General features: G+C 45.3%; 2 protein-coding genes across 3 annotated transcripts in view; both read left to right on the forward strand.

Moving 5' to 3' along the window:
- apol (apolipoprotein L) overlaps nucleotides 1-24,800 on the forward strand; it is a 194,109-nt gene that overhangs the window by 74,975 nt on the left and 94,334 nt on the right. The window lies entirely within an intron of this gene.
- Nucleotides 1,852-24,446, forward strand: radil2a (Ras association and DIL domains 2a). 2 transcript variants are annotated; one of them, XM_083677762.1, is made up of 16 exons: nucleotides 1,852-2,555; nucleotides 3,067-3,402; nucleotides 3,627-3,862; nucleotides 4,872-5,200; nucleotides 7,538-8,236; nucleotides 8,477-8,514; nucleotides 9,167-9,342; nucleotides 9,460-9,572; nucleotides 12,561-12,780; nucleotides 12,971-13,143; nucleotides 16,375-16,519; nucleotides 17,547-17,728; nucleotides 17,884-18,250; nucleotides 21,637-21,773; nucleotides 22,925-23,064; nucleotides 23,253-24,446. In XM_083677762.1, exons 1-16 carry the CDS (start codon nucleotides 2,428-2,430, stop codon nucleotides 23,320-23,322), a joined length of 3,489 nt encoding a protein of 1,162 aa, XP_083533888.1. In that variant the 5' UTR covers nucleotides 1,852-2,427; the 3' UTR covers nucleotides 23,323-24,446. The 2 variants fall into 2 exon arrangements, with proteins under 2 accessions (XP_083533888.1, XP_083533889.1); XM_083677763.1 differs by having other exon boundaries at nucleotides 21,640-21,773.

Consider the following 24,800-nt stretch of genomic DNA (forward strand, 5'->3'; position numbering starts at 1 on the left):
GAATGGGAAGAGAGAAGCCCGTTTTTACTAAACGTTTTGCTAATCTAAATGCATGATGGTATTTTGACATAATTCAGACAGAATAATGTATAAAGCTGACTATGGATCTTTCTGTTTTATGTATTTTTTTCAGCCATCCATGCAAGACAAAGTAATTGGTATGCTGAGTATTCACAGAAAGCATATACTGTAGAAAGAGTTTACATGCAGGGAGGAAGACACAGATGGAGCAAGATAGCTCTGCACATGTACAGTAGATTAGCATGTTACAGGAAATCAAGATAAAGACATAAAATGGTTTATCTTGTCTTTTTCTATGTAAATATTATTTCTTCCGCAGGGAAACATAATTAATCCTCAAATGTACAGTTTGATTACCAACCTATTTGTTTTTATCACTGTTAAAGTCATAAAGACAAACAGACAACGTCATTTTGGCAGAGTAGCCTAACCAACATACCACTCTGCATCTGTAAGTGCCATAGAGGAATGTGAATGGACAGTGTAAACATGAAATCCAGTTGGTTATGCTCTGATGCATGGGGAGGCACTGTGGCCCCTGTGCACCTGCACAGCCCCTGCTACAGAGGAACCCTAACCACCCCCCCACCCACCCCCCACCCCCGTTGCTAACCGGTTATTAAATGGGTTAGATAGCCTAGAGATTAGTTATCATAAGAAACATATTGATTACATATGAATTCCTTTTATTTGGCATAATTCAGTACAGAACACTTATAGACAAGAATAACACAAAGACAAATTACATTAAATTAAAATAAAAGAGATGTCAGGACACCATAAGACTGACAGATGAATCATATATACATATTACCGTGATGTTTCTAAGTGTTGGGTGTCTGTTTGAATTTTTAGTAGATAAGATCTCAACCGCCAAACCACATGTTAGCACCTCAGTGATCTGCAGTTGCAGGTGGAGCTTACTCACATCCGTCAGAGAGAGAGAGAGAGAGAGAGAGAGAGAGAGAGAGAGAGAGAGAGAGAGAGAGAGCGTAGTTGTTGGTGCATAAGAGGGAGAGTAATCTTAGAACCCAGAACTAAGAGTTTGACTTAGTGAGACTGGTGGGAGAGAGAGACAGTAATGAACATATGAAAACACTAAACTCTAAAGCCCTCTGGCTCCCCCTTAGCCTAAAGGGAGAGGTCTCTAAAGCCCTCTGGCTCCCCCTTAGCCTAAAGGGAGAGAGGTCTCAAAAGTCAGTGGTTTGAAACATTGCTTGTGACCACCATTTGTCCACCAGATGGGGCCCTTTACACAGAGCAACATTGTCAAGACCAGTGTGTATTGCACGATATAATTTGAGGTTGTACACCTATGACAATGTTACCTAAGCCTATGTAGTTATGTAGGGTATTTTTCTTATTTGAAGACCCATCTAGGGGCTGATGCTGATTGTGCAATGCATCTGTGTCTTCATCATTCAATGGGTCAATGTTTTAATTGTATCTGTTCATATTGAAATAGACAATTATTATTATTACAATACAATATTACTACTAATACTACTCTTACTTCTACTACTACTACTACTACTACTACTACTACTACTACTACTACTACTAATAATAATAATAATAACAATTATTATCATTATCTGTTTGTCTGACTGTATGTCTGTCTGACTGTCTGTATGTCCTAAAGAAAAAAGGGATACTCCTCTCCTCCTTGAGTCCATCAAACTTTCAAATCTCCACCCCTCCACCTACCATGCTCGCAATGGGCAATGACGTCAGGGCAGTAACCCTTCAGGACAACTTTTCAAACAGGTTGCATTCAAACGCTGCTCTCCGAGGTCTTGAATGCGCTCAACTTTAACGGGTCGTAAGAGATGACATGGAGAAGATATGCCAGGATATTTGGGAAGTGCCGCGAATAACGGATTGTCAATTAAATATTTAAAAATGGATCATTGAGAAGAAATAATGTACCTATAGGATTTCTTTGTGTGCAAGAAAAGTGAAATAAACTTCCAAGCGCAGCGTATGGCTGTCCCGTACGAGGACACTGTATCTGACCGATTTGAGTTCATGGAAACAATTCTGCAACAGTTGTGTCGAAGCGATGGATGGATAAAACGTATAGAGTTGGATATTTGTTGTTTCATGATACTGTTGTGTCGGATTATAACTGGAAAAGAGGATCATTTTGGGATGTGTATTCCGCAAGACGAGTGACGTTTCTCCAGAGTGTGATCGGCTTCAGTACAACCTGTCAGTCAGTCGGAGAAGTTCTCAAAGTAACATTTAACTTTTAAGTTTCCTTATCATTAAAACGTTTGAATTGCGGCGAAAAGGTCCGACTGCAATGGAGTTAATTTAAATTTCACAACTTTAATTTACTGAATTGTGCTGTTTTGGAGGTAGCTCTTTTTACATTTATAACTAGGAATAATCTGAACAAACATAATGATTTCGGAGGAACGAAGCAGTCAGTTTTCTAAACAAGCCCTCAACTTTCCCGTGGGCTTATTGATCCGCTCGCCCAAGAAACGCCTGGCAAAGTTCGGGAGGAAGCCAAGCAATGGATCCTTGCAGTGAGTCATATTACTCAGATGTAAATTGCTCCAGTGTGGATAAAAAAGGAGATATTTTTGCCGAAATGAATCTCAATTTGGAATTCATCATGAATGTTTGAGCATAATGTCAGAATTCATCTAATAAAGCAGGCTGCCTCCTGTAGTACTCTAATGCTTATGGACTTGTAAATACATTAAGAGTAATACAAACTTAGTTCAGTAAGTTTTATGAGAGAAAGAGTTGCTTGAAAGAAATCATATACTCTCTTCTTCTTCTCTCCCCTCTCTTTCTCTCTCTCTCTCTCTCTCTCTCTCTCTCTCTCTCTCTCTCTTTCTCCTTCTCCCTCTCTCACCCTCTCTCTCTCTCTCTCTCTCTCTCTCTCTCTCTTTCTCCTTCTCCCTCTCTCACCCTCTCTCTCTCTCTCTCCCTCTCTCACCCCCTCTCTCTCTCTCTCTCCCTTTCTCTCTCTCTCTCTCTTTCTCTCTCTCTCACACTTCTCTTGCTCTGCTCTATCTTTCCTCCCCTCAGGTCCAACACCTCTGATAGCACCACACGTTCGGCAGAGAGTGTAACCGTCAGGCAGCCCGCCAAGAACAAAATCCGCCGCCATAACAACAGACTGTCGACAGTGTTTAACCGGAGCCCCAACCTGCGGGACAGTGGGAACGGGCATGCCCCGGGAGGCCGGAGCATGGCGGGAGACCTGCAGGCCAGAGATGACCCTGCTGAGCTGTCCAGTCAAGTGTCTGCCCCTGGCATCCTAAAGATCTTTGGCAGTGACATCTGCCAGGGGACCAACTACAAGAGCGTGCTGGCCACGACTCGCTCCAGTGCTAAGGAACTGGTCAAGGAGGCCCTGGAGAGGTGAGGTCCCAGGGATGCCTGTCATCGATAGGATTAGAATTAGCTTGGCTGCTTGAAGTCAAGCATGGAGGATTGGAACATACTTCAAAGCACAGTGGCATGGACAAATCAGTTAAAGCTGTAGCATTCCTATTTGAATTAAACTAAAATCGTGTCAAAGTCACCTGATTTGAGTCTTATCAGGATATCTTGACTGATTTAGTTTTTTTTTAATTGTTTCTCAGATACTGTCTGGAAAAAGAGGATGCAAGTCAATATGTGCTGTGTGACGTGATTGGCCAGACGGGAGCAGACCACCAATGGAAGACGGAGTGTTTCCGGGTCGTGGGTGACAACGAGAAGCCCCTCATGCTGCAGTCGCTATGGAAACCCAAAGAAGGCTTCTCCCGGCGCTTTGAGATCCAGAAGAGAGTGAGCGTAGAGGAACGGAGTGCTAAGGACACAGACACAGTCACAGCAGGTATGTCACCCATACAGGTGCACCTCTGTGACCCCAATAACGACCTACAATCTGAGGTAATCAGTCTGTCTCTATGGCCTGTTGCCATCTCGGTTGGGTCTTAGAAGACATTGTGTAACTTCTCACCAGTCAGTGCAGGGGAGATGACAGCCATGTGAGAGGTTAAGAAAAACAATGCTGCAGTGAGGGATAGAGGAGGTCAGAGTGGCTTCTCTCTCTCTCTCTCTCTCTCTCTCTCTCTCTCTCTCTCTCTCTCTCTCTCTTATCTTTGTTTTATTACAGGGTCCCATCAGGACCCTCTGAAGCCTCAGGCCTCAGGGGACCCACTTGGCCAGTGGCTGCTAGAATGTGTTGAGATGGCTGGTTTGTTATTCTTTCCATCAGCGCTTGCTTCCTGCACACTGGAGACTTTGTGGTCCTGTTGACTTTGGCGCGCATTTGTTGTCGTTCTCCCCCCCCACCCCACCCCCACCCCCCCACCTCCCTTACCAAACTGACTGGGGGAAGTTGCCCCTTCCACAGCACTGGCCAACTCTGAACCCTGTCACAGTGTGGTAGAACAATGTGGAAGAGCAACGCCCACTTCCACAGCTGATAAGGGCCTGGGAGCTGGGTGTGAAGCTGCGTTCTCCTGACATTCCATGGCGCTTAATGGCTCCAAATGAGCTGAATAGTGTTTATGTTACGTCAGCCCAACGGGAGCGCCTGTTGATATCAGATAGAGGAGAACACCTTTCTCCCTCCCTCCACATTTCCTCTATTCCCACCAGCTTCTGTATGTTTGATTTGACCAAGTGCCAACTCAGTGAAACATTATGCTGTAGATTTTATGAAATTATTTTACAGAATGATTTTACGGAAAGACTAATTGTTTATTTTGTGGTCACCATTCTGTTTGGGGTGTAATGAATGTTTTAGCACTTCACAAGAATAGTAATAGTATGATTAGTAATCACTTACTTACTTACGTCTTTTTCTCACTCTCTCTCCCATGCTCTTCTCTGCCCAGGCATCAATGCCCAGGCGCGTAAGCTTCAGAAGACTCGCTCGCGGGTGACCTCCCTGTTTGTGGATGGCAGCGGGGAAGATGTGGATGGCCTGGGGATGTGGAGGAGCCTGAGTGAGATGGACCTGTCAGCCATGGAGAAGGAGGCCAGCAGGGCCCAGCAGACCCAGCTCAGGGAGGACCCCGAGGCCGAGGCTGATAAAGAGGCCCTCCGTCTGGGCATGGAGAAGGAGGAAACGGAGAGCAGTGATGACAACACCACCCAGTACTCCATCCACCCGCCCTTCGACTTCCCCTACTTCCTCCTGCTGCAAGGCTACAGCTACAGACAGGTAGGACAGCTGAGGGACACTTACTAACACTGTCTCTCTGTAAGATTGCCTGTCACTTCTACAGTTCATTGACTTCTGTACATTTGCTTGTCATGGGATTATTGATTAACCTAAATGATGAGTAATTTTAATGAACTTTAATGTTTTGGTTCTGTTGACACAGCTGAATTCACTTTGTTCCAGAAGTCAGTCTGTTCTTAGATAGTTAAGTTCAAACTGTGTTTGTATAGTCGGAGATGGCTCCAGCAGAGGTGTCGTGCTGAAATTCCTTACAATGGATCTCTGCGTGTCTGCCTCGATCCAGCCGGCCAGATAGCAGCTGTAATTGGTTTTAGCTGGCTGGTTCATTGAAGACCTTTCAAGGTCCTTGAGTGTCTCTTGGCACACTGTGGCGCTGTGAAAAAGCTTATCAAAGACACTGAGGCGTAAACAAGTACACTCCACTACAATCAGTAGGGTTTCCAACTGAACCTCTTAAGTTAAGAACCTGCAGAGAAAATCCCAGCTCATTTTGAGAGAGCAAGAGAGCAGGGCTTTGGCTGCCCTATAACATGGAGGGAGGCTTTAAGCTGGATTTCTGTGTGTATGGGCTCAGTGCGACTGCTGGAATGCAGCAGGCAGGCATGTTTACGACAGGTGATCCTCATTTCCACAGTTCTGAGGGGCCAGGCATGTTTCCACAGTTCTGAGGGGCCTCTCTGTGGGCTGTAGGGGCAGCAAACTGCCTGCGTCCTCCCAGCAGTCAAGTTCCCACACGGCAGCTATCTGTCAGCAGAGTCCAATGAAAGGATAAGGAACGTTCTGTTCACAATCACAGCTGAACCATGCAGTCTCTGCAGTAAAGGTGGAGATAGCTCCACTGATTAAAGGCACACAATCCAAATTCACACAATTGTCACAGTCACAGCCAAAACAAAGGACAAACACACACGCATGCACATACACACGCATGCATGCACACACACAAATGCACATTCAGGCATAATCTTCCTTCCGGAACAAGAATGTTTGAATAAATGCAGCTCATCACCCATGCAGGAACAGCAAACATCACCTGTAAAGGAAGAAATGTCTTTGTGTGACAGTTTTTTTTTCTGCACTGCAAAATTAATTTGTTTCCAAAACTCATATTTCATGTTAAACCAGTGTGTCAGCCAGGCTGTGGCCTAAGCCCTGCCCACTCCTAGGAACAGGAAACACTGCTGCTCTCTGTTGTTTGTGGAGACTGCTGAGTGTGCAGGACACTGGGTGTGCCACAAAATACTGGGGCAGCATGGCTCGACCAGTCCATAACAATAAGTCACTCATAGATTTCAACCCAGAGGAAGGAGGCATCGCTATATGCAATAACACTTTTCCGTGAATTGAGAGCTTTTGGATGTTAAGGCTTTATAAAATGTGTTTTTGTCAAGTGTCTTTGTAGACCGGCTTTTCCTGAATGTAAACGAGAACAATGAGGATCTGTAATGGTTTCTATGTCCTTACAAATCTGGTTGTTGGTTCAAGTGCAGGTCAATGTTGGCACATTCAAATGTCAATTTCAACTCAAAATTGAGCGACAAACTGCATCTTTAACAGTTAGATCGATTCTGCCAATCTTCATAAAGTTCAGAGCTGTGTTATATGGCTTTGGCTTAGTTATCATAAGGATCCAGTGACCATTGGCTGGCTAGTAGTTGAATGCATTGTGGCCAGCCTGCTCTCCCACAGGTCTTAGTGGCTGATTGGCTTTCTTTCCAGTTGAGACGATACAGTATCATAACCTGGCTAATGGTGTTGGCTTGGAGTCAGTAAGGTCACGGATGACTGTAGGTCATCACATCTAAGCTCTTCCATTTCTGTCCTGTCGCAAACCAGCCCAGGCTTTGCCAAGGCTGTGACTAATTCTGGAACTGATCTGTACCGAAACATCACATGACTATAATGCCACCCGCTGGATCAATCTCCAAAGCATTACACAACTCAAACAAACCAGCAAATACTGTACACTTCCTATTTCGGAGCTATTGTGTTGCAAGCCAGAAACCAGAGGATTCATGCTGAAACCACTTCAGCCAAAACAGGTTAAAATATGAAATCTCCTTTCTGTTCCTCTTCTACTAAACTTGGTGGGAACGGATGCCTCTCCCATCAATATCACTGTACGCACACTCAGAAGTTGTAATAGAAATACAATTCCCCTCTTTATGATTCATAGTTTGTTCTCTCCAAAGATTCTTTATCACTCATTCTCATGTACTGTATTTTGAAGTTCATTCAAACCTCCATTGGCTTTTCCCTTCTCTCATTTCCCATCTCACCCCACCAACCCCGTCCCCCGTCCCCCGTCCCCCATAGGACTTTGTCATCTACCTGATGAGTGGCACCACCACCATCTTTGGCTGCTGCAGTGAACACTGTAACGGTGAGGACGAGGAGAGGCTGAAGGTGGACATCCTCCTTTTTGCTCCTGACGTTCTGCCCCAGCACTGCTGTGTGAGGCGCCTGGACTCATCTAACTCCTCTGGGGGGGAAGGCAAGCGGACACTGACCCTTCTGAAGCCCCTCCATGGAGCCCCCGTCACCCGAAATGGTTTCCTCCTGAAGGAGGAAGTGGAGCTCAGCCCTGGGGACCTGGTAGGCCTGGGCCGCCACTACCTGTTCATGTTTAAGGACCCCACCTCCACCTCAGGGACCCCCCAGACCCCTCCCTGGATGAGCCAGCTGTGCCCAGCTCTTGATGGGGGAGTATTGTCGTCTTGTCAATCATGTGGCTCTTCCCTCCCCGTGAAAAGGCCACGGGTCAATAGCAAGCCTGCCCCGCCCCTGTGGAAGGACTCAGAGGGTGGGGATCTCTTCCTGAGGTATGAGCTGGAGCAGGAGGACAGGGTTCTGCAGGAGATCCTAGGCATGGTAGACCCCAGTGGGGACGAACCCAAACTGACCCCTGCCTTCCTGCTCAGCCTGTGCATCCAGCACTCGGCCGCCACGTTTGAGCTGACACACTTCCGCAAGTTGCTGCTCCGCATTGCCAGCCAGATCCAGCTCACCATGTGGGTAAGTAAAGAAATCTGTCTCTCTTTAGCCGAACTGTTCATCTTTCTTACCATTGTATCTCAAATGAACCTCAGCTTAATCCATATGCTTTCAACAATATACTCGCAGGGTATTGTAAAGAAAGGAAAGGAAAATCAAAATGTGTCATCAGGATTGGATATCATTTATGTATAGGCTCCATCTTTGCTGCCTGTGCTGGTTTTTGAAAGGTATATTTTCTTTACCTCTGCCCTCTCTCAGGAGAAGACAAAGGAACTTGCTGCGATCCAGCCCGAAACGTGAGTAGCTTCTCTAACCACAATCAGTTTGCGTGCCCCAGATATTACAGTATGACCTGCTACAAAGACAAGATTTGTAGCACCAGCTCTCTCTGACCTTTACACACCCTCTCAGCTTTAGTCTCTGCCTTGAGACATCTGTACGGCATGTGAGAAGTCTTAGAATCTGATACAGCTTGACTGCTTTGGCAAACAATAATTCTGAAAGGTTGGGGTGGGGTAAGTCCATTACGATAGAGCCCTTTCACTGTCACATGTCTCTCTGACATACTTTTAGCAAACAGAGTAACTGCTGAGAGTGAGTCATGTTCACTGACGTAGTGCATAGTTCCCTGTATTTAGGGTTTTAATGTTATATAACACTATTGCAAAGTATTGCACCATGCTTTTCGGCAGCTCATTGAAAGCAGAGGGAATCCTCTTATGCAGCATGAACATTGAAGTACACTGCTTTTCCACACAATTTGAAACTTTGAATGGATTGGGAATTACCATGTACTGCTAGGGCACACAGTCACAATGAACCACGATCAGTTTAAATTCCCCTCATACTGTGCAATACTTATGTCGTAAGTCTCTGTAATGTTAACGTAGATGTGAAAGTCGACTGGTTGTCAGTACTGATCTGAGACCTGTCTTGTGTCCCCTGCAGGAGCTCCAGGGACGGGCAGCAGGAGCCTGAGGATGTGCAGCTGCTGGGCATGGAGGAGCTGATCCCAGGCCTGCAGCCGCTGGTGCTGTGGATGGCCAACTCCATCGAGCTGCTGCACTTCATCCAGCACCACGTCCCCCAGCTGCTGCCCTGGAGGCAGGATGAGGAGGACGACGGTAGGCATGATGGATTTGATTGGACAGCAGGAAACGTCGCTTTTAAACAGCTTCTAAACAATATTATATAGTTGTAATAGTCATTGTAACAGGTGTATGTCTTGTGTGTGTTGTCAGGCCTGTTGGATTCTGAGATGTCGTCGACTCGAACAGCCAGTGAGGAGGCCATGACGGTCCTGGAGGAGGTCATCATGTTCACCTTCCAGCAGTCTGTCTATTACCTCACCAAGGTAAGACACACACACACACACACACACACACACACACACACACACACACTCTATACAGTGCATACATGCAAATACGCTCACATAAACACAACACACATGTGCACACTCACCAAGAATAATCTTGAATTTGTCCTGCACACCTTCCGTACCCTTAAAAGAAGGACATCCTCTGCCTGTAGGATATGTGAAACAGGACATGGGACAGTGTAAACACCATTCTCCATTTGCAGTGCCAGAGAAGCCTTTAGAAGCCAGTGGAAACACAGACTCTCTCTGGCACCCTCAGTCAGCATAGGCCTGTGAGAGAGTGAGTCCTCTCTTTTCCGCTGGAATGGAAAAACAAACCCAATCTCATCTCCCAAGGTTACAACAACTGCATAATGAAATAACAATATTAACTCTTAGTTGGACTTTTTTAATACCCCCAATATTTGTTTTTACAATGCTGTGAGATTATTCGATCCTTTCTAGGCTGTTTCCAAGGTGAAGCTACAGTAGCTGTTTAGATGCGATTCTTACAGACAACAATAAAAGGCTGATGTCCTGTTTAACAATGAGCCTCAGGAAGACCCTCCCAGCCTGGCTGTATGGGAGTTTCCTATGTTTGGGTCCTACAGTATAACTGACTGTATAACTTAAACAGAGCCCTCATCGCTGCCACACCTTAACCCACAGAGGCCCTGGGGACACCCGTAACCATGCCAACCATGCCTGGTGGTGACTGTTCCAGGATGGGAACATTGACGACAGTGTGTGTTGTTGTTGTTTTGGATACTCTGAGAGGACATCTTCCTGTCCCTTCGGTTTCAGGACAGCCACCATTGATAAAAGGAAAGCTTACACGTACTTCTCAACTCAAAGCCTGATAACTAATGAACAGCTTAAGCAGAAGAGCTTTCTCACGATTTGTCACAGGGCTTGTTTGACATTTTCATTGGTTCACAGTGTCATAAGACAGTGCGAGCCAAGTACAATGGACCAAAAGCGCCAATGGCATTTTAGCAGTTGTCAAAACATTTCCCATGGCTTGTCCCTGAGCCATGGTGTTTAACCTATGCTGGTCCAGCTTGGGACAGTAACCTTGTGCTAGCATTGGCATGGGGGTCTATTTGGAGAGTCAACTGTGGAGCCCAGAGGAAAGGAGGCTCTATGTGGTGTGAGTTGGAGGGGCAGAGCTCAGGGAAGCAGCTGTAGTCCGGTAGAGAAGCAGAGTGGAATAGAGGTCCAACAGTCTGTTTCTGCAGGGGAAGAGAGGGGCTGTCATCGCATCACACACACCAGAGGGAGGTATGGTCGGAGTGCCCTCTTCTTTCTTTCTCTCTGGGATTGAGGTAGAGACATGAGCCGCAGATGAAGTGTGACACTCTTTTTGCTTCTTTCTCACTTATTTCTAACAAGATGTAAGAAAATCACTCATATTCACACCTAAACCCATGAGTTTTTTTTTGTTAGGGGTTAGACTTCACCCCCTGAAACAGCTACAAACGTTGCATATTAAACACATTGCTAGAGAACACTATAGCTTTCCCTTAGAATAGGATCCCCACAGCTCTCTCCGTAGGACCAGTCTCCACCCTCCACCTTACTAACCAGCACCTGTAGCTCTGCTGTGGCCGCCTGTCATCTGTCGAATGACCTGTGCCATAAGGAATGTATGGTGATTGTGATTTTTTACGACTTGGTGTTTTATGGTGCCTCAGAGTTTCTGAAGTGTGTCTCTGTGTGAGTCATGGTGTGTGTGCTTGCTGACTGAAGAGGTGATGTCATGCACTGGAACAATGGGAGGTTGTGTCAGTGGAGGGATAGGGCCAGGACCTCTGTGACAGGACAACCTGCCTCCAGCTGCTTAATCAATTAGATGGCCATGATATTATGATCACTTTATTTGACAGCAAGCATGTGGATACTGGATGAATGCATTGTAAACATTGTTGACACACGCTAGGGTCTTGATTTGGTAGATTGTGTGCATGGTCCGGGACATCTTTAAATCATGAGGTTGAATACCACGTGATTTAAAGGCTCAGTCCAGCAGAAATCGTGATTTCGATTGCATTTTAATATAATTTTCCTGTTTTTGCTATTGTTATTGATGTATTTGATTTAGAATAACAGGGAATTTGTGAACTGGAATTCCAATTCAAGGAGTGTCAGTGGAGCAGAAGGAGCAGTGGAGCAGTATGTTCCAGAGTCCCTCCTCGTTTCCCCTCTCCTCTCCCCTACAGCTCCCCAACAGTACATGTGTTCTGGGAAACAGGCTTTCCTGCTTGGTTTCCTGCCTGCTCTGTGACAGCCTTCCTCTCTCTGAACCAGTATGTTCTGTACTGTACACAGTACCAAACACGCCAGAAACAAAACCCACACTGCTGTTTTTCTCACCAGCTTACAAAGCCTACAACTCACTGATATCAACATTCTCTAGCTCCCTGGCGTTGGATATTATGAGCATGTCTTAAGATACTTGGCGTTATTGTCATGAGAATTGTCAGGAGACTTGAGAGGGCAGAGTTGAGTCTATGGGAGACATACAGTATGTGTTTCTGTAAGGAATGGCCTGTGGTACCAGTCTTATCACTATGATTCCCAGGACTGGTTTACGGGGCATTAACAATGGCCTGTCAGGAGTGGACATTCTCCAGGCCCCAGGCTAAGGTCCATATCTTCCTGTGGAGGGGAAGTCTGTCCCTGCTGGGTTTCCTTTAACCCTCCCATGGCTCACTGAGTCACTGGACATGGCCCTGCCCCCGAGGCTGCTTCAGTGGGGTTTTGCTATGAGACAACTACTGCATTGTTAGCATGCTAATACAGTTTTACAGTATGTCAAAGAAAAAAGTATCTATAGCTGATAATGTGAGCATCACTGACAACTTCACCAAACATATGCAGGTATCCTATTGCACTACAGTTGGTATACAGAAGCTGTTTCCTAAGATGCCCCCTCTCTCTCTCTCTCTCTCTCTCTCTCTCTCTCTCTCTCTCTCTCCTCAGAGCATGTACGCGGCACTGCCAGGCCTGCTGGACGGGAACCCGTTCTCTGAGAGTGGGCAGCTACGTGTGCCCGAGGGCGTCAGCGGCATCCTGGAGGTCCTGAAGGAGGCGCTGTGTCTCCTCAACGCCTTCCAGGTGCACTCTGAGATCTCCTCGCAGCTCTGCGCCTACCTGTTCTTCTTCACTAACGCCTCGCTCTTCAACGCCCTCATGGAGAGAGGTGAGCCAGAGCTATGTCTCATCCATTTGGTCCTAATTTGAACTCATCCCTGTTGCATGTTATGTATTATTATCATGACTAAAAACTATGTAATTACACAATCAAAATGGACTATTTCTAGTCAAGAACTATACCAGCAGTAATATTAGCATACTGTGGGTGTTGATAAGCCTGGTGTTGTTGTGTTCAGGGTCTGGAGGTGGGTTCTACCAGTGGTCCCGGGGGGTTCAGATCCGGGCCAATTTGGACCTGCTGATGGACTGGATCCAGGGGATAGGCCTGGGTGACCTGGCTGTGGAGTTCTTCCAGAAGCTCTCTGCTGCTGTCAATCTGCTGGCCACACCCAAAGAGAACCTTTTACAGGTCAGAGAGCTCTGCAGGGCTTCCTGCTTTCACTTCCTGTTTGGTCCCCCCACCCCCCCACCCCCACACACACACTCCCCGCTGGGTAATAAAGTAGCAGTGAGCGTTATCCAAGTCAAGATGTCTTTACTAAACAATATACTTCATCATCAAGTATATTACTGCATTATCTTCCAACCCTGTCATGGGAGAATCTTTCCACAGCCAACCCTCCAACCCTCTGTTTCACAATGTCTCCACACAATGTCTCCTCACAATGTCTCCTCACAATGTCTCCTCACAATGTCTCCTCGCAATGTCTCCTCGCAATGTCTCCTCGCAATGTCTCCTCACAATGTCTCCTCACAATGTCTCCTCACAATGTCTCCTCGCAATGTCTCCTCACAATGTCTCCTCACAATGTCTCCTCGCTATCTCTGCTGTTATCTCATCCTCTGTTTATTTCTCAAGGTGCTTGTTGTTGTTGAACTAAGTGATACTGTTAAAGCAGTCATGAGATGATAACATTGAGAGTAACCCATTGTTGAATAGGACATTTGAAGCTGAGTTATGTTGTTTGTTCAGTGACACAACTAGCTGTGGGAAAAGGTATGTTGACACAAGCTGTTTGTTTAACACCCCTATAGCACCATAATAAAGCTGTCACTTGGCCAGGCATTAGATATGGAAAAACACTTCAGGTATTATTACAAAACCCACTTTTGTCAACATACCTGTCTTGCATCATATCTACTCTGAATGTGTCCATTGTAGGCCACTGTTTATTTACTGTATGTATGGAACATTCAAAATGCCATAGCTGAAATCGTATTTACATTGTGGTCAGCTGACTGAAACTCATGCCTGAGTGCCTCATATGACATCACGCACAAAAGTTACAGAAAAGAATGGTAGGAGAGAGAGTTAGTTGGAAGAAAACACATTTCTCAATAGTGTATGTCATAGGATTTATGAGTTGCCTGTGGTTTCAAGGACCACTTAGTAGTTAATCCTTTCTTAAGCCTGCCATTCTCTCTGTAATCCATTGAATGAGGGATCTTGTTTACTCTTTGTAGTGGAGGAAGCTGAGCATTGAGCCTTGCCTGGTGGGGGTTTAGGTTAGTTAAGACTGTAGGCTATTCAGAGCCACAAAGAGAGACCACCATATACAGTAGTATGGTCCGGGTGAGAGGTGGAGCAACGGTTAAACACAATCACACAAACACATCCTCTTCCCGGTTGTGTTTATGGCACATTGAAAGATAGTAGCAAGCAAGTAACCTTGTTAAGTAAGTTGTTAAGCTGATTGTATTGGCGTCGGTGGAGTGCTACTACGTAGTCATGCTGTAAACAAGCTGTGACTCTAACAAGCTAAACTCTTTAGAGTTATCGTGTTTGACACAAGGCTGGGTTCTCTGCCATGACCTCTGCCATGACATGCCAATCCCTTGCCTCTTTCCATGAATGTACTGTACAAGCGCTACAGGAAGGGTGTAGGAACCTAATTTTCTTAATATGTCCTGTCAGTGTACTGGACACTAGGGTTATTAAGTTAGAATGACCTCTTACTCACCCTGCAATTATCTATTATATCTATTATATAGCTCTTTTGTATGCTCTCATTTGGTGCATGGGAGTTTTATCATAAACTGACAGTGTTCATGGCCATACAAATAATTTAGATCAGATATTACTCCCGGGAGCTGCTCTCAAAAGTGATTCACCGAGGGCATAGAATCTTGTTCTGATCTGAGAGGGGTCACAGTCAGACCATATTAGGATATGTGGCCGATATTAGACAACACCTGTTCTCAGTGTGTGATTAGCAGCCATGGCACCGGCCCCAAACAGATATCCAGCACCACCGCCCCAGTCTCTCAGTCTGTCCAAGGCTGCTGCCTTTGCTCTATTCGTGGGGACGGTTGCTAAGAAGCTGGTGGTTTTGTGTATCACTCCTATGGCATGAGGTCACAGTTAGTGGTTGGTGGAACAGAGCACACACCCTCATCATATTTTCAGTTTTCCATCTGGAGTCCTTGGCTGTAGTGACAGCCCGTTGGCTCCACAGTAAACTGCTAGTGATGTGGCACTGGTTTTGTTATGGCTGCTGCTGTCCTCAGTCGCCGGCAATTAGGGACAATGTAGCGTTAGGAAGGTGATGTAGCCTGAGCCATATCAAACACTCACAGTAAGTGGCAGTAAGCTAATCACAGATGTGGCACACATGAAAGGGAGACGGAAAGAATCTTGAAAATAGAATCTTGATGTTTATAAACCTGTTCGAAGCTCCACCCCCTACTCACCTCGTATCGGTCTTGTGACCATGTCATGCAAAACAGAGGGCGTGTCCTGTGTCCTTGTATCCTAACGCCCAGGCTACCAGTTATGCAAGGGCATGTTGTTGCAATATTTTTCTACCTACAACAATTGGAAATTCAATGAAAGAGCACATATGGTCTGATGTTTCACACAATGATGTCTGTGTACCGGTTATAAAATGATGTCATCCTAAAATGACTTACCTTTATCCTGGTGTTCTAGTTACTTAGTCACCAAAAGAACAATTCAGCTTTCGAAAGGTGTGTCTGTATCAATAATTACATGGTTGAAGGTGACGTCCCTTGTGAGGCTACTATTGTCAGGGGATTTCAAACGCCTGGCTCCACAGAGAGGCTGTATTCAACATTTATTACAATGAAATCTGGCACTCGTCATTCATGGCCAAAATGAAAAATGTAACTTTCAGGAATGTGGCAATGATGAACCTTGGACAGGGTGACAAGGCAATTGTATACATATCTCAGCTCAATGTGTGTAATGTCCACACAGCTTGGCTATTATTATTGCAGTCAGTGATGTTGGTTGGCTCGACAAATGTTGCATTCAGACTAAGCTTGATTTTCCCATGGAATTCATCACCACATAAGCTGCCGTTGGATCGACAGAAAAGAAGCAATTACTTGGACAGATTAGTGGTTTGAGTCATTTTGCTCATAAATAGCCTTGTGCAGAATTAACTATCATGGGAAAATACTCTCTCTCTATCCACCCTGTCCTTCTCTGTTTCACGAACAATGACATTAAACAGCTCTGCAACTTGGTCATCAGATGATATCATAAAATATATCTTGCGTTTAGCCTTTAATTTATCTTTTAATACACACTGTATTAAAAGATAAGAAGACTCAGAAGAAGACTCTGTGTCTGTCCTATGCTCATTGTAACATGTGAATGTGCTTGTGTGTGTTGCAGGCCTCGTGGAGCTCTCTGAGGAGTGAGTTCATGCCCCTGAACCCTGCCCAGCTGCACCACATGTTGAGGGAGTATAACCCAGTCCGGGCCTGTCCTGCTGGCTGGAACCCTTCACCAGAGGAGGCAGAAGCTGCCCTCAGGACCAGTAAGTGTCTCACAAACATGTACACACACACACACACACACACACACACACACACAAATACAAGCATGCACACGCACACACAGACACATGCTGTCACTCTCACATGCCCTCACAGTGTGTTTGTAAATACAGCATGTAAATAGAGGGGGTAGGCCTTATTTAAGATGGCAGTTTCCATGTGAAGGTTTGGCAAGGAAATGTGGCTATATTTTGTTAGTAGCCAAGTATAACTAATATTAATAATTTGACTCCAAGTAATGTAATTATCACTGTGCAAAGAATTGTTGAGTCTGTGCTGATTTAGTGCAATAATGGTAGAATAGAATGAATCAAATTAGGCTTTAATAATACCGTATACTCATACAATTATTACAAGGCAAATACTTCATAGGAAAATGTTCTACCCTCAATGATAAATGATAAATAAAGAGAGAGAGATAGAGGAAGAGAGAGAGAGAAAAAAAGACATTAGGAGCTGTTTGCAAAGAGACCAATCAGAATTCATCCTATCAATTCTATACTGATGACACCACAAGTGTGACACCTTCCAGAGAACATCCCAAAGAGCCCACAGCCATTTGTCCCATCGGGGGAAGGGATCTCAAGGAATGGGGGCAGAATTGCTCCCCCCTTCAAGGGTTGTTCCCTGTCGTCCCTGAGAGTGGTTGTGTTCCCCAGAGTAATCCTGTCTGTCCTGCTCTAACTCCGATGATCATGAGTGTCGAGAGGGTAGCCCAGGCTGTTCCCTCAGTCTGTCCACACCAATAAGCCTTACTGCAGAGTTAGCTCTTAAATCTGCCCCTCTCAGACCCCCGTGTGTGATCCCCCCAGGGGCCCGGCGGCCATACAGTATCTGTAGTCTTCTCTTAAGAAGGGGTTTTAATCTATTGTTAACCTAAAACTATCAGATTTACTGTAAGTAACAGGATCCTACATGATGAGAAAGCTCTTTTCTGAGTCATGCTTTTTATCTCTGATGATGTCATCTATATTCACCCTCCCCCCCCCCCCCAACCCCTTCCTCTAGCTGACATCCTGGAGAGTTTCGACAACCACCCGCCCCTCATCCTACCCAGCAGCACCTTTCACCTGGAGCTGGGTAAACCAATCACAGACCCCGCTCTGTATGAGCAACTAGGCCGTCTCCAGGAGCTCATACGCAGCCTTCCAGCCAATGAAACAGGAGCTGACCAAGATCAACCACAGCAGGTAACTGATCTGACCTCCTGACTCTACTAGTGGTGGCGCCCAGACGTCGCAAATATAATGAGAAGATGGTGCCAGTCCTGGTGATATTTAGTAAATGAGACATATTTATCTTTGATGTTTTTCCATCTCAGTTTTATTGACTTCTCCCCCATCAGGCTCTAGCTGGGACGCCTATAGACGCCCAGTCTGCGACCTCTCCCTCCGTCACAGTGTTCCAGGACCCTACCCATCAGGTGGTCCCTGACCCCATCACCTGCCCCACGCACAGGGCAGAGGTGGACCCCAACACCCCTGCAGCCCGGGGGTCTCATGGTGACCTGAGCTGCTGTGAGGCAGAGCTGACCCAAAAGCTGAAGAGCCTGGAGCTCCAGAACACCCTCCCGGGACAGGCTGACCTTGGCTGTCATAAGAGCCTGGCCTTGGACCCCTCCTGCCTGCTTACCCCACCCAACACCCCCCAGGGCATGGAGCTGTCCGAGCTGGAGGCAGACCTGCAGGAGGGAGCACGCCAGCTCAGGAAAGGTAATGCAGGGGGCACAAACATACTGGGCATACCAATCTGAATACATGCAGAGGACCCAGTTACAGACAACTGAGGTTGCTACACAAAAGGAGTGTAAAAAGGCAATGTGACAGCTGAAATGCGTTGGCCAATGATAAAAATGATCGATGATTACATAGCAATCATAAAAGGAACAGAGCCAGTCATAGTCAACTGGGACGAATGATGGATGAAAAGAAAACCAAAGGATCCATTCATAGCTTTTCCTCACTCTGCATGTTTTGATTAAAGTGATGTAAAGTCCTGTCACTCGAATACGAGCACCTCAGCCCAAACTGCTGTAGCTCATACACCCCCTGTAGTACCACCCCCCCCCCCCCCCCCACACACACACACACACACACATAATTAACCCAACAATGATTGACAGCCTCTATTAAAGGAAGAATGTGGCGCCCTAACCCAGTAGACCCCGCCGCATATTTGTCCCCAGTGGTCCCAGGTTGACATGAGGTGCTTGATATGAAAGAGGAGGAGAACTTTCATCCTCCCTTCATCTTGTGTTGACTTTGGACTTAGACTGCAGGCAGTCGGGGCGAGCGGGGGCCGTGGCGGCCGTGTCCTCCCTGCTGGGTGGATTCCCTGAGTAAAGGAAAGGCCATTTCCGTCTCTGCTCTATTGTGTTTGGCCTCAGTCATGAAGTCATCTCTAGGAGTGAGAGGTGCCGGAAGGTAGGGCTTGCTGCTCTCGAGGCGAGTTTATGATTGTTATGTGGTGGAAAGGTGAGGAAAAGCCTTGAATCAAACCTCATCGTCACGTAACTGGGAGGGAAACTTCCAGGATAGAGTGGTAGAGGAATAGTGCTGTTGCACCCCTCCTTGAAACAGACACAGGTCAACTATGAATCAAATAGCGACCAAATATCAAACAAGAACTTTTAGATGCCTACATACTTGGAAGCAGTCTACCTTTGATTCCGCTTCATTGAAAACATCTGTGGGAAGTCTGATTTCAGATCACCGCGGTATCGTAGACCTAGGGGTTACGTGTGTAACCTAGGTTCTCTGAAGGAGATGAGGGAGACCCCTCACTATGGGACACACACACTGTGTACCTATCAGCTGAAACCCTATTCAGTCACACCTGGTACAGGCAAATGATGCTTGCAGGCACTTAGCCCCGCCTATAGAGGCACAGGGCCCCATCACTAAAGACCCTAGAGGGGACGGGTCACTTGCATGCCCATTGAGCTTGAGGTGGAGTTTTGTTTTTATTGCAGGAACTCTTTACACCTCAGGCCCATGCGCCAGGTAAAGTGCCAGCCCTATCTAAGCTGACTGTTATTGGGCATAAGGGGGCCTGTGCAGTGCTGCCTTTTATTCAAGGTGACGTGCCCATGCGAGGAAAAAAATGCTTTGTCAAAGCTAGCTAAGGGCTCAAATGGTTTGTAAACCACAAGCACTGCAAAGCTAGCCGACCGTCCAAGTGCTAACTGTAGCCTACACAAGGGCCCTAACAATTAGACAAGCTAGAAAGACTTCAAACATTCTGTGGAATTGAAAGCACCAAGCTAGCTATCGACCTTCTTGTGTTAGCCTGCTAAACCAGAGAAGCAGGTGCGCACAAGGTGAAAACTCCAATTTGGCTTACCAGTTCTAGTTATTCAGTGAATGTTGAGCTGACACCGTAGGGTTTGGGTAAAGACAACCTAACGCCCCAGGATAATCACAGGATTCTCACTAGAACAGACACAAAAACACACTACAGTAATCATGGGACTGTCAGTGAGTGAAGAGTGGAAAGAATAAATGCATTAGACTTTATAGGCTGGGCACTAGGCAGTGTTATGTGCCTGCAAGCGTTCTCAGCATGTACCTGGCGTGATTGAATAGGGTATCAGCGAACAGGTACACAGAGTGTGTGTCCCATAGTGAGGGGTCGAACCGAGTCGAGACTGAAAGAGAATCAGGTCTCATCTCCCGTCAGATAAAAACAAAAGCTTGCATAATAAAAGTCTCTTAACCAAGTAGAATCTGATAGCAGGCTGTGGTCTTTCCTGTGGATAAACAGAAGCTCCCCCAACACTTAATTGGACAGAAACACTCCCTGCTGTGAAGTGGCTGGTTTAATCTGCCAGACTCCCCTGTGTGGTTGTTTGTAAATAGGGCTTTACAAAAGCTTAGGGTTCCATTTTGTTGATCACGCTATCAGATCTCATTATTGTCATTGGCTATGTCTTAATACATGCTCTACACAGTAATATACTCACTCAGCTATAAAGCGATAGGCCATGAGATGAAATGATCATGACATTTTGAAAATCACTGATTATTGTACCTATGTTCAGAGACTGAATTATTATCTTTAACATCCCATTTCCCTGGTTATGACATAACCCAAAGCTTCCCACCAAACATTACATTATTTTGGCCTCCCACATCCAATACTCCGGCTCAACCCTGGTGGTTTGGGCGCTAACGGGTAACACTATTTTGGTAGCATTGCTAATCCTTTAATCTGGCCCAAGAATTACAGAGAGGTGGTGATGTCAGGAGAGAAAAGAGCAGTGGCTGACCCGTCATGGGAATTTACAGTTGGGTTGGTGCGTGGAATCTTAATCGGGACAGGCATTGTTCCGGGCAGGTCCTGCGTGGGGGGCAGACAGGCTGGGTGTGAGTGGGGAGAGCAGGCTGAGAGCAGGGGGAGAGGGAGATGTGAAAGTGTTGGCAATGCTACTGTTGTTGCGGCTAGGTTGTTGTGACAGGCCTCACCACAGACACCACTGGACCAGCCTGAGGAAGAGCCCTTTCCCAAGCAGCCTTAACGTTTCCTTTGAATATGCAGTTGTGCACCACAGTGTAGATTGTAGAATGTCCTCTGTATGGTTCTTATTACAACGTCAAGGCATTTAGTGGACTCCCTGCAGTTTTATCACGCGCAGACTTGACATTGTTTTTATATGGGGTCCAAATGAAACATCTGTCTTGAATATCTGCACTAGCATGTGTTTGACTACCTTAAAGAGGTCAAACAAAGTATGTACGCCTTTTGAACAGTCCTGTGTAACTCTCTGTCTGTCTTTGATCCACACTGAGTCATACTTGTTATAGAATAGTTGTCCTTAATACTAATGTAGTTGAACTTCAAAACAACTCTGAACAGCTTTTTCACATGACCAGACAGTTAGCCTTAGAAGGTATTGTTGAAGAGAACCAGACATTTCTTCCCTGAGGTCAACTTGTACTTGATTTTGCACAGTGATATGATTTGATTATAATTTCATTAAACATTGTGGACCACTGTTACAAGGTGACCATCTAGGCTGTAAGCAGAGTTGACCTGAGGTGATATTTGTTACTGTTGGTGTTGGTCTGATGTTGGGTTTTTTCTTCGCGTTTCTCCTCAGCAGGCCCAACTGGACATGCTGAACGAAGGAATGGGAATGTTGAGGAAGAGGAGAAGGAGGAAGAACCAGAGGAAGTGTTTACTGTGGAACTGCATAGAGGACCTCATGGTCTTGGCCTGGCACTTGTGGATGGAATGGTGAGCGACAGTAACTCTTGTCTCTAATTGCTCACCCCCCCCCTCCCACTTTTTCATAGGATCTTGTCTTCATGTTGGTTTCACATACTGTAAACGATAAAATTTAATTTGGAAAAACTTGTAGTTCAAGGCAGTTTGTAGTTTTAAAGTCACAGCCTTGTCAACATCAGGGATATGAGGCCTCTTATTTAGTCATACAGTACAATTGAATGAAATCCCAATTGAAGTCGTACAGAAAGACCTTGTATGGCTGTTCAAACCTAACAGAGGCTAATCAGATTACACTACCTATCTACTAGTTATCAAATGAAATGCTCTTACTAAAAGAACAGTAATTTTGTTGTAGCAGAATCAGATTTACATCCACATGCCTTAGTGCTGAGCCACATGAATTGTGAATTCTCGATAATTCCTCCCTATTAAAAGAGGCCACCAAGTGCTATTCAGTCAGACACATTGGCCATTGATTGTGTTACATCATCATCTTAAAAAAGAAAAAAGTAGGCTTCTCTACATCCTGTGGTCGTATCTTAGAGCTAAGTTCTCAGAAAGAGGAAGGAGCTGCTGAGTTGTGAGTTTATGCTTGAGTGTGTATGTATGCATGAGTGGATGTGGGTGGTACTGTATGTGGGCGTGAACTAAAGTTTGGCTTTATAAGCAGGTGCAGAACTATGTGGTTAATGTGTTGACCTCCATATGGCTCCATCTCAAGGCAGTAAGGCCATTTTGAAAACACTATGTGCAATGGACACCAGCAAGCCTTATTCCTTTGACAGTCTCTCCATCAATCTATGTCCCTCATTCACCATTATGTCTTCCAATGGACCACAGTTCCTAGTTTTAGAGGTCAAGAGCCCCCATATCGTTAATAATATCAATATCATAATATCAACATTACTCTCTGATTTGATTTTGTGTGTTTTTTTCTTAAATGGATTTCTCCAAATGTTATCACAGAGGCTCATCTGGTAAGTGATACTCTGAGCAACACACTTACGCAGGTTCAAGATGGTGGATTTATTTGATGACACGTGCTGCCCCCTGTAGGATGAAGAGTAAACAGCAGTGATTACACTGTAGTGATGCGGTAGGTTTAATATGTCCTCAGGCCACCTCCTCATGCTGTTTCCTCTGTCCTGTTCTCCGTGTAGAAAATGTCTCTGAGGATGAGTGGGATTTATATCAAGTCAGTGGTGCCAGACTCCCCAGCTGCCCAGTGCCAGAAGCTGAGGAAGGGCGACCGCATCCTGGCTGTGAACGGCATCAGCCTGGTGGGCATGGATTACCATATGTGAGTACTGCACCACTGAGGATCTCTCATGCTGCTCTGTTGGAATAGAGATAAAAACTGAGATGATGTTATAATTTATAGATATTAGGGCTTAGAGGCTTTAAAGACACATTCGTATTTGTATTATCTTTAATCTACCTGTCGTAACCATGCACTATCCCTCTTTCTCTCCCATTTGTGGTCCACAGTGGTAGAGAGATCATTCGGACTTCTGGAGACTCACTCAGATTTCTGGTGGCCAAAATAGAGTTGAGATAAAAGGGCAAAAGTGCTGAGTGAAGGGTTCCCCTGGACTACCAAGTGCACTTTGACACTCAGGAGGGGGTGTGATTCTGGTCGACTTCTCCACACCCAACCAAGGACATTAGTTGTGTGTGTCAGCAGCACTTCACAAGAAGACCAAAGAAACAATGATGTTATAGCTTTCTTTGTTTTGTTTTGGTGAATACTCACCTCTCACCTAAGTTTACCATTCTCAGAATATTCAACTGTATACTGTACATAGAATCTACAAGAGGGATACCCACAGCATTATGAAACAGCTAGACTGAGTCCATTATTGCTTAAGCCCTCTCTCAAGAAACTTTTGAATGCAAATGCCAATTCAAAACCAAACACTACCCACATTTGTACAAAGATGTATGGGCCAGATAGCTTTGCTTAACAGTGTTCTCTGTTTCTCCTTATTCTAACTGGCCAGTGGAGGATTCTTCATGGTTAGCTTTCCTTCATCCCCATAAAACACATAGTGGCTTTGGTAGAGTAGAAAATAACTGTGGTTAGCACGATTGAGCTATTCCAGTGTCCTCAAGGCCACTAGCTGCTGGATGCAAATGACTTGCGCACAGTATTCTGTCTAAAGAGCAAAGCCAAGCATTACAAACATTAAACCCCATAACAACATAGAATATACAAATATTAGCAATATATCATCAATTGGAAATATTAATGCTGTGTTTAATGAGCAAGTTAAAACAATGAACCATTCTTCTATCATGTCAGGCATCAGTATATGTTGGGTCTTCACTGAAGTCTACAGAACAGTAGTGAAATGTTGTCAATCATAGATGCTATGCTTTTCTATAGAATCCAATGTTTCAGTAGTTTAAGGTTTCAGTGGAGCACTGTTATTGTCTGTAATTGTAGACAGTTAGCCATTGTATAAAAGCCTTACTGCTAGACGTCTTGTCTTATTTTCTCTCCTGTGGTGACACTACAACTCGTGACTGTATAATTACTCTTAATGACAGTTTTAAGTCAAGGTCTGTTATACAGTATGAAATGTTATTTTTTTCTCTTTTATTGCCAGTGTAACAGTGTTACGTCTTCAATTTTATTGATGACAAAGAAAGAAGTATTACATTTTCTAATATTTATATTGTCCAGTATTTTTGAACTTATTGAATAAATATTATTTTGATTTTAAAGCAAAATAACTTTGGTCATATTCATTCTTATACTCACAGAGCTTGGTGCCTCACAGATTATATAGCATGCCTCCACAGATGGTTGAACACTCTATGTTGTGTGGCATAACAAGGCCAAATAAAGTCTTGGCACACTTTTGAGTGAATTAGGAATCCAGCTGTTGACCAAGTGCTTTTAAATATGGGGGAGCAGCAGGGAAGCATGGGTGTGTCTCTCTCAGGGCACGCTTTAGTGGGCCACCACAAGAGCCGCCATTTATAGAGCCCTGTGGTTTCCACTAGACCAGCACTTTCCAACACACCATTCCG

Source organism: Argentina silus (genome assembly GCF_951799395.1).
Source record: "Argentina silus genome assembly, chromosome: 9".
In the NCBI taxonomy this organism is placed as follows: domain Eukaryota; kingdom Metazoa; phylum Chordata; class Actinopteri; order Argentiniformes; family Argentinidae; genus Argentina; species Argentina silus.

What these genes read in the sequence shown, in the direction of transcription:
- radil2a (XM_083677762.1), top strand. Translation starts at nt 2,428, where the DNA reads ATGATTTCGGAGGAACGAAGCAGTCAGTTTTCTAAACAAGCCCTCAAC. An exon ending in AGATCCAGCTCACCATGTGG is followed by an intron (nt 8,237 to 8,476) that starts GTAAGTAAAGAA and finishes GCCCTCTCTCAG; the next exon opens with GAGAAGACAAAGGAACTTGC. An exon ending in GTGGGCATGGATTACCATAT is followed by an intron (nt 23,065 to 23,252) that starts GTGAGTACTGCA and finishes TGTGGTCCACAG; the next exon opens with TGGTAGAGAGATCATTCGGA.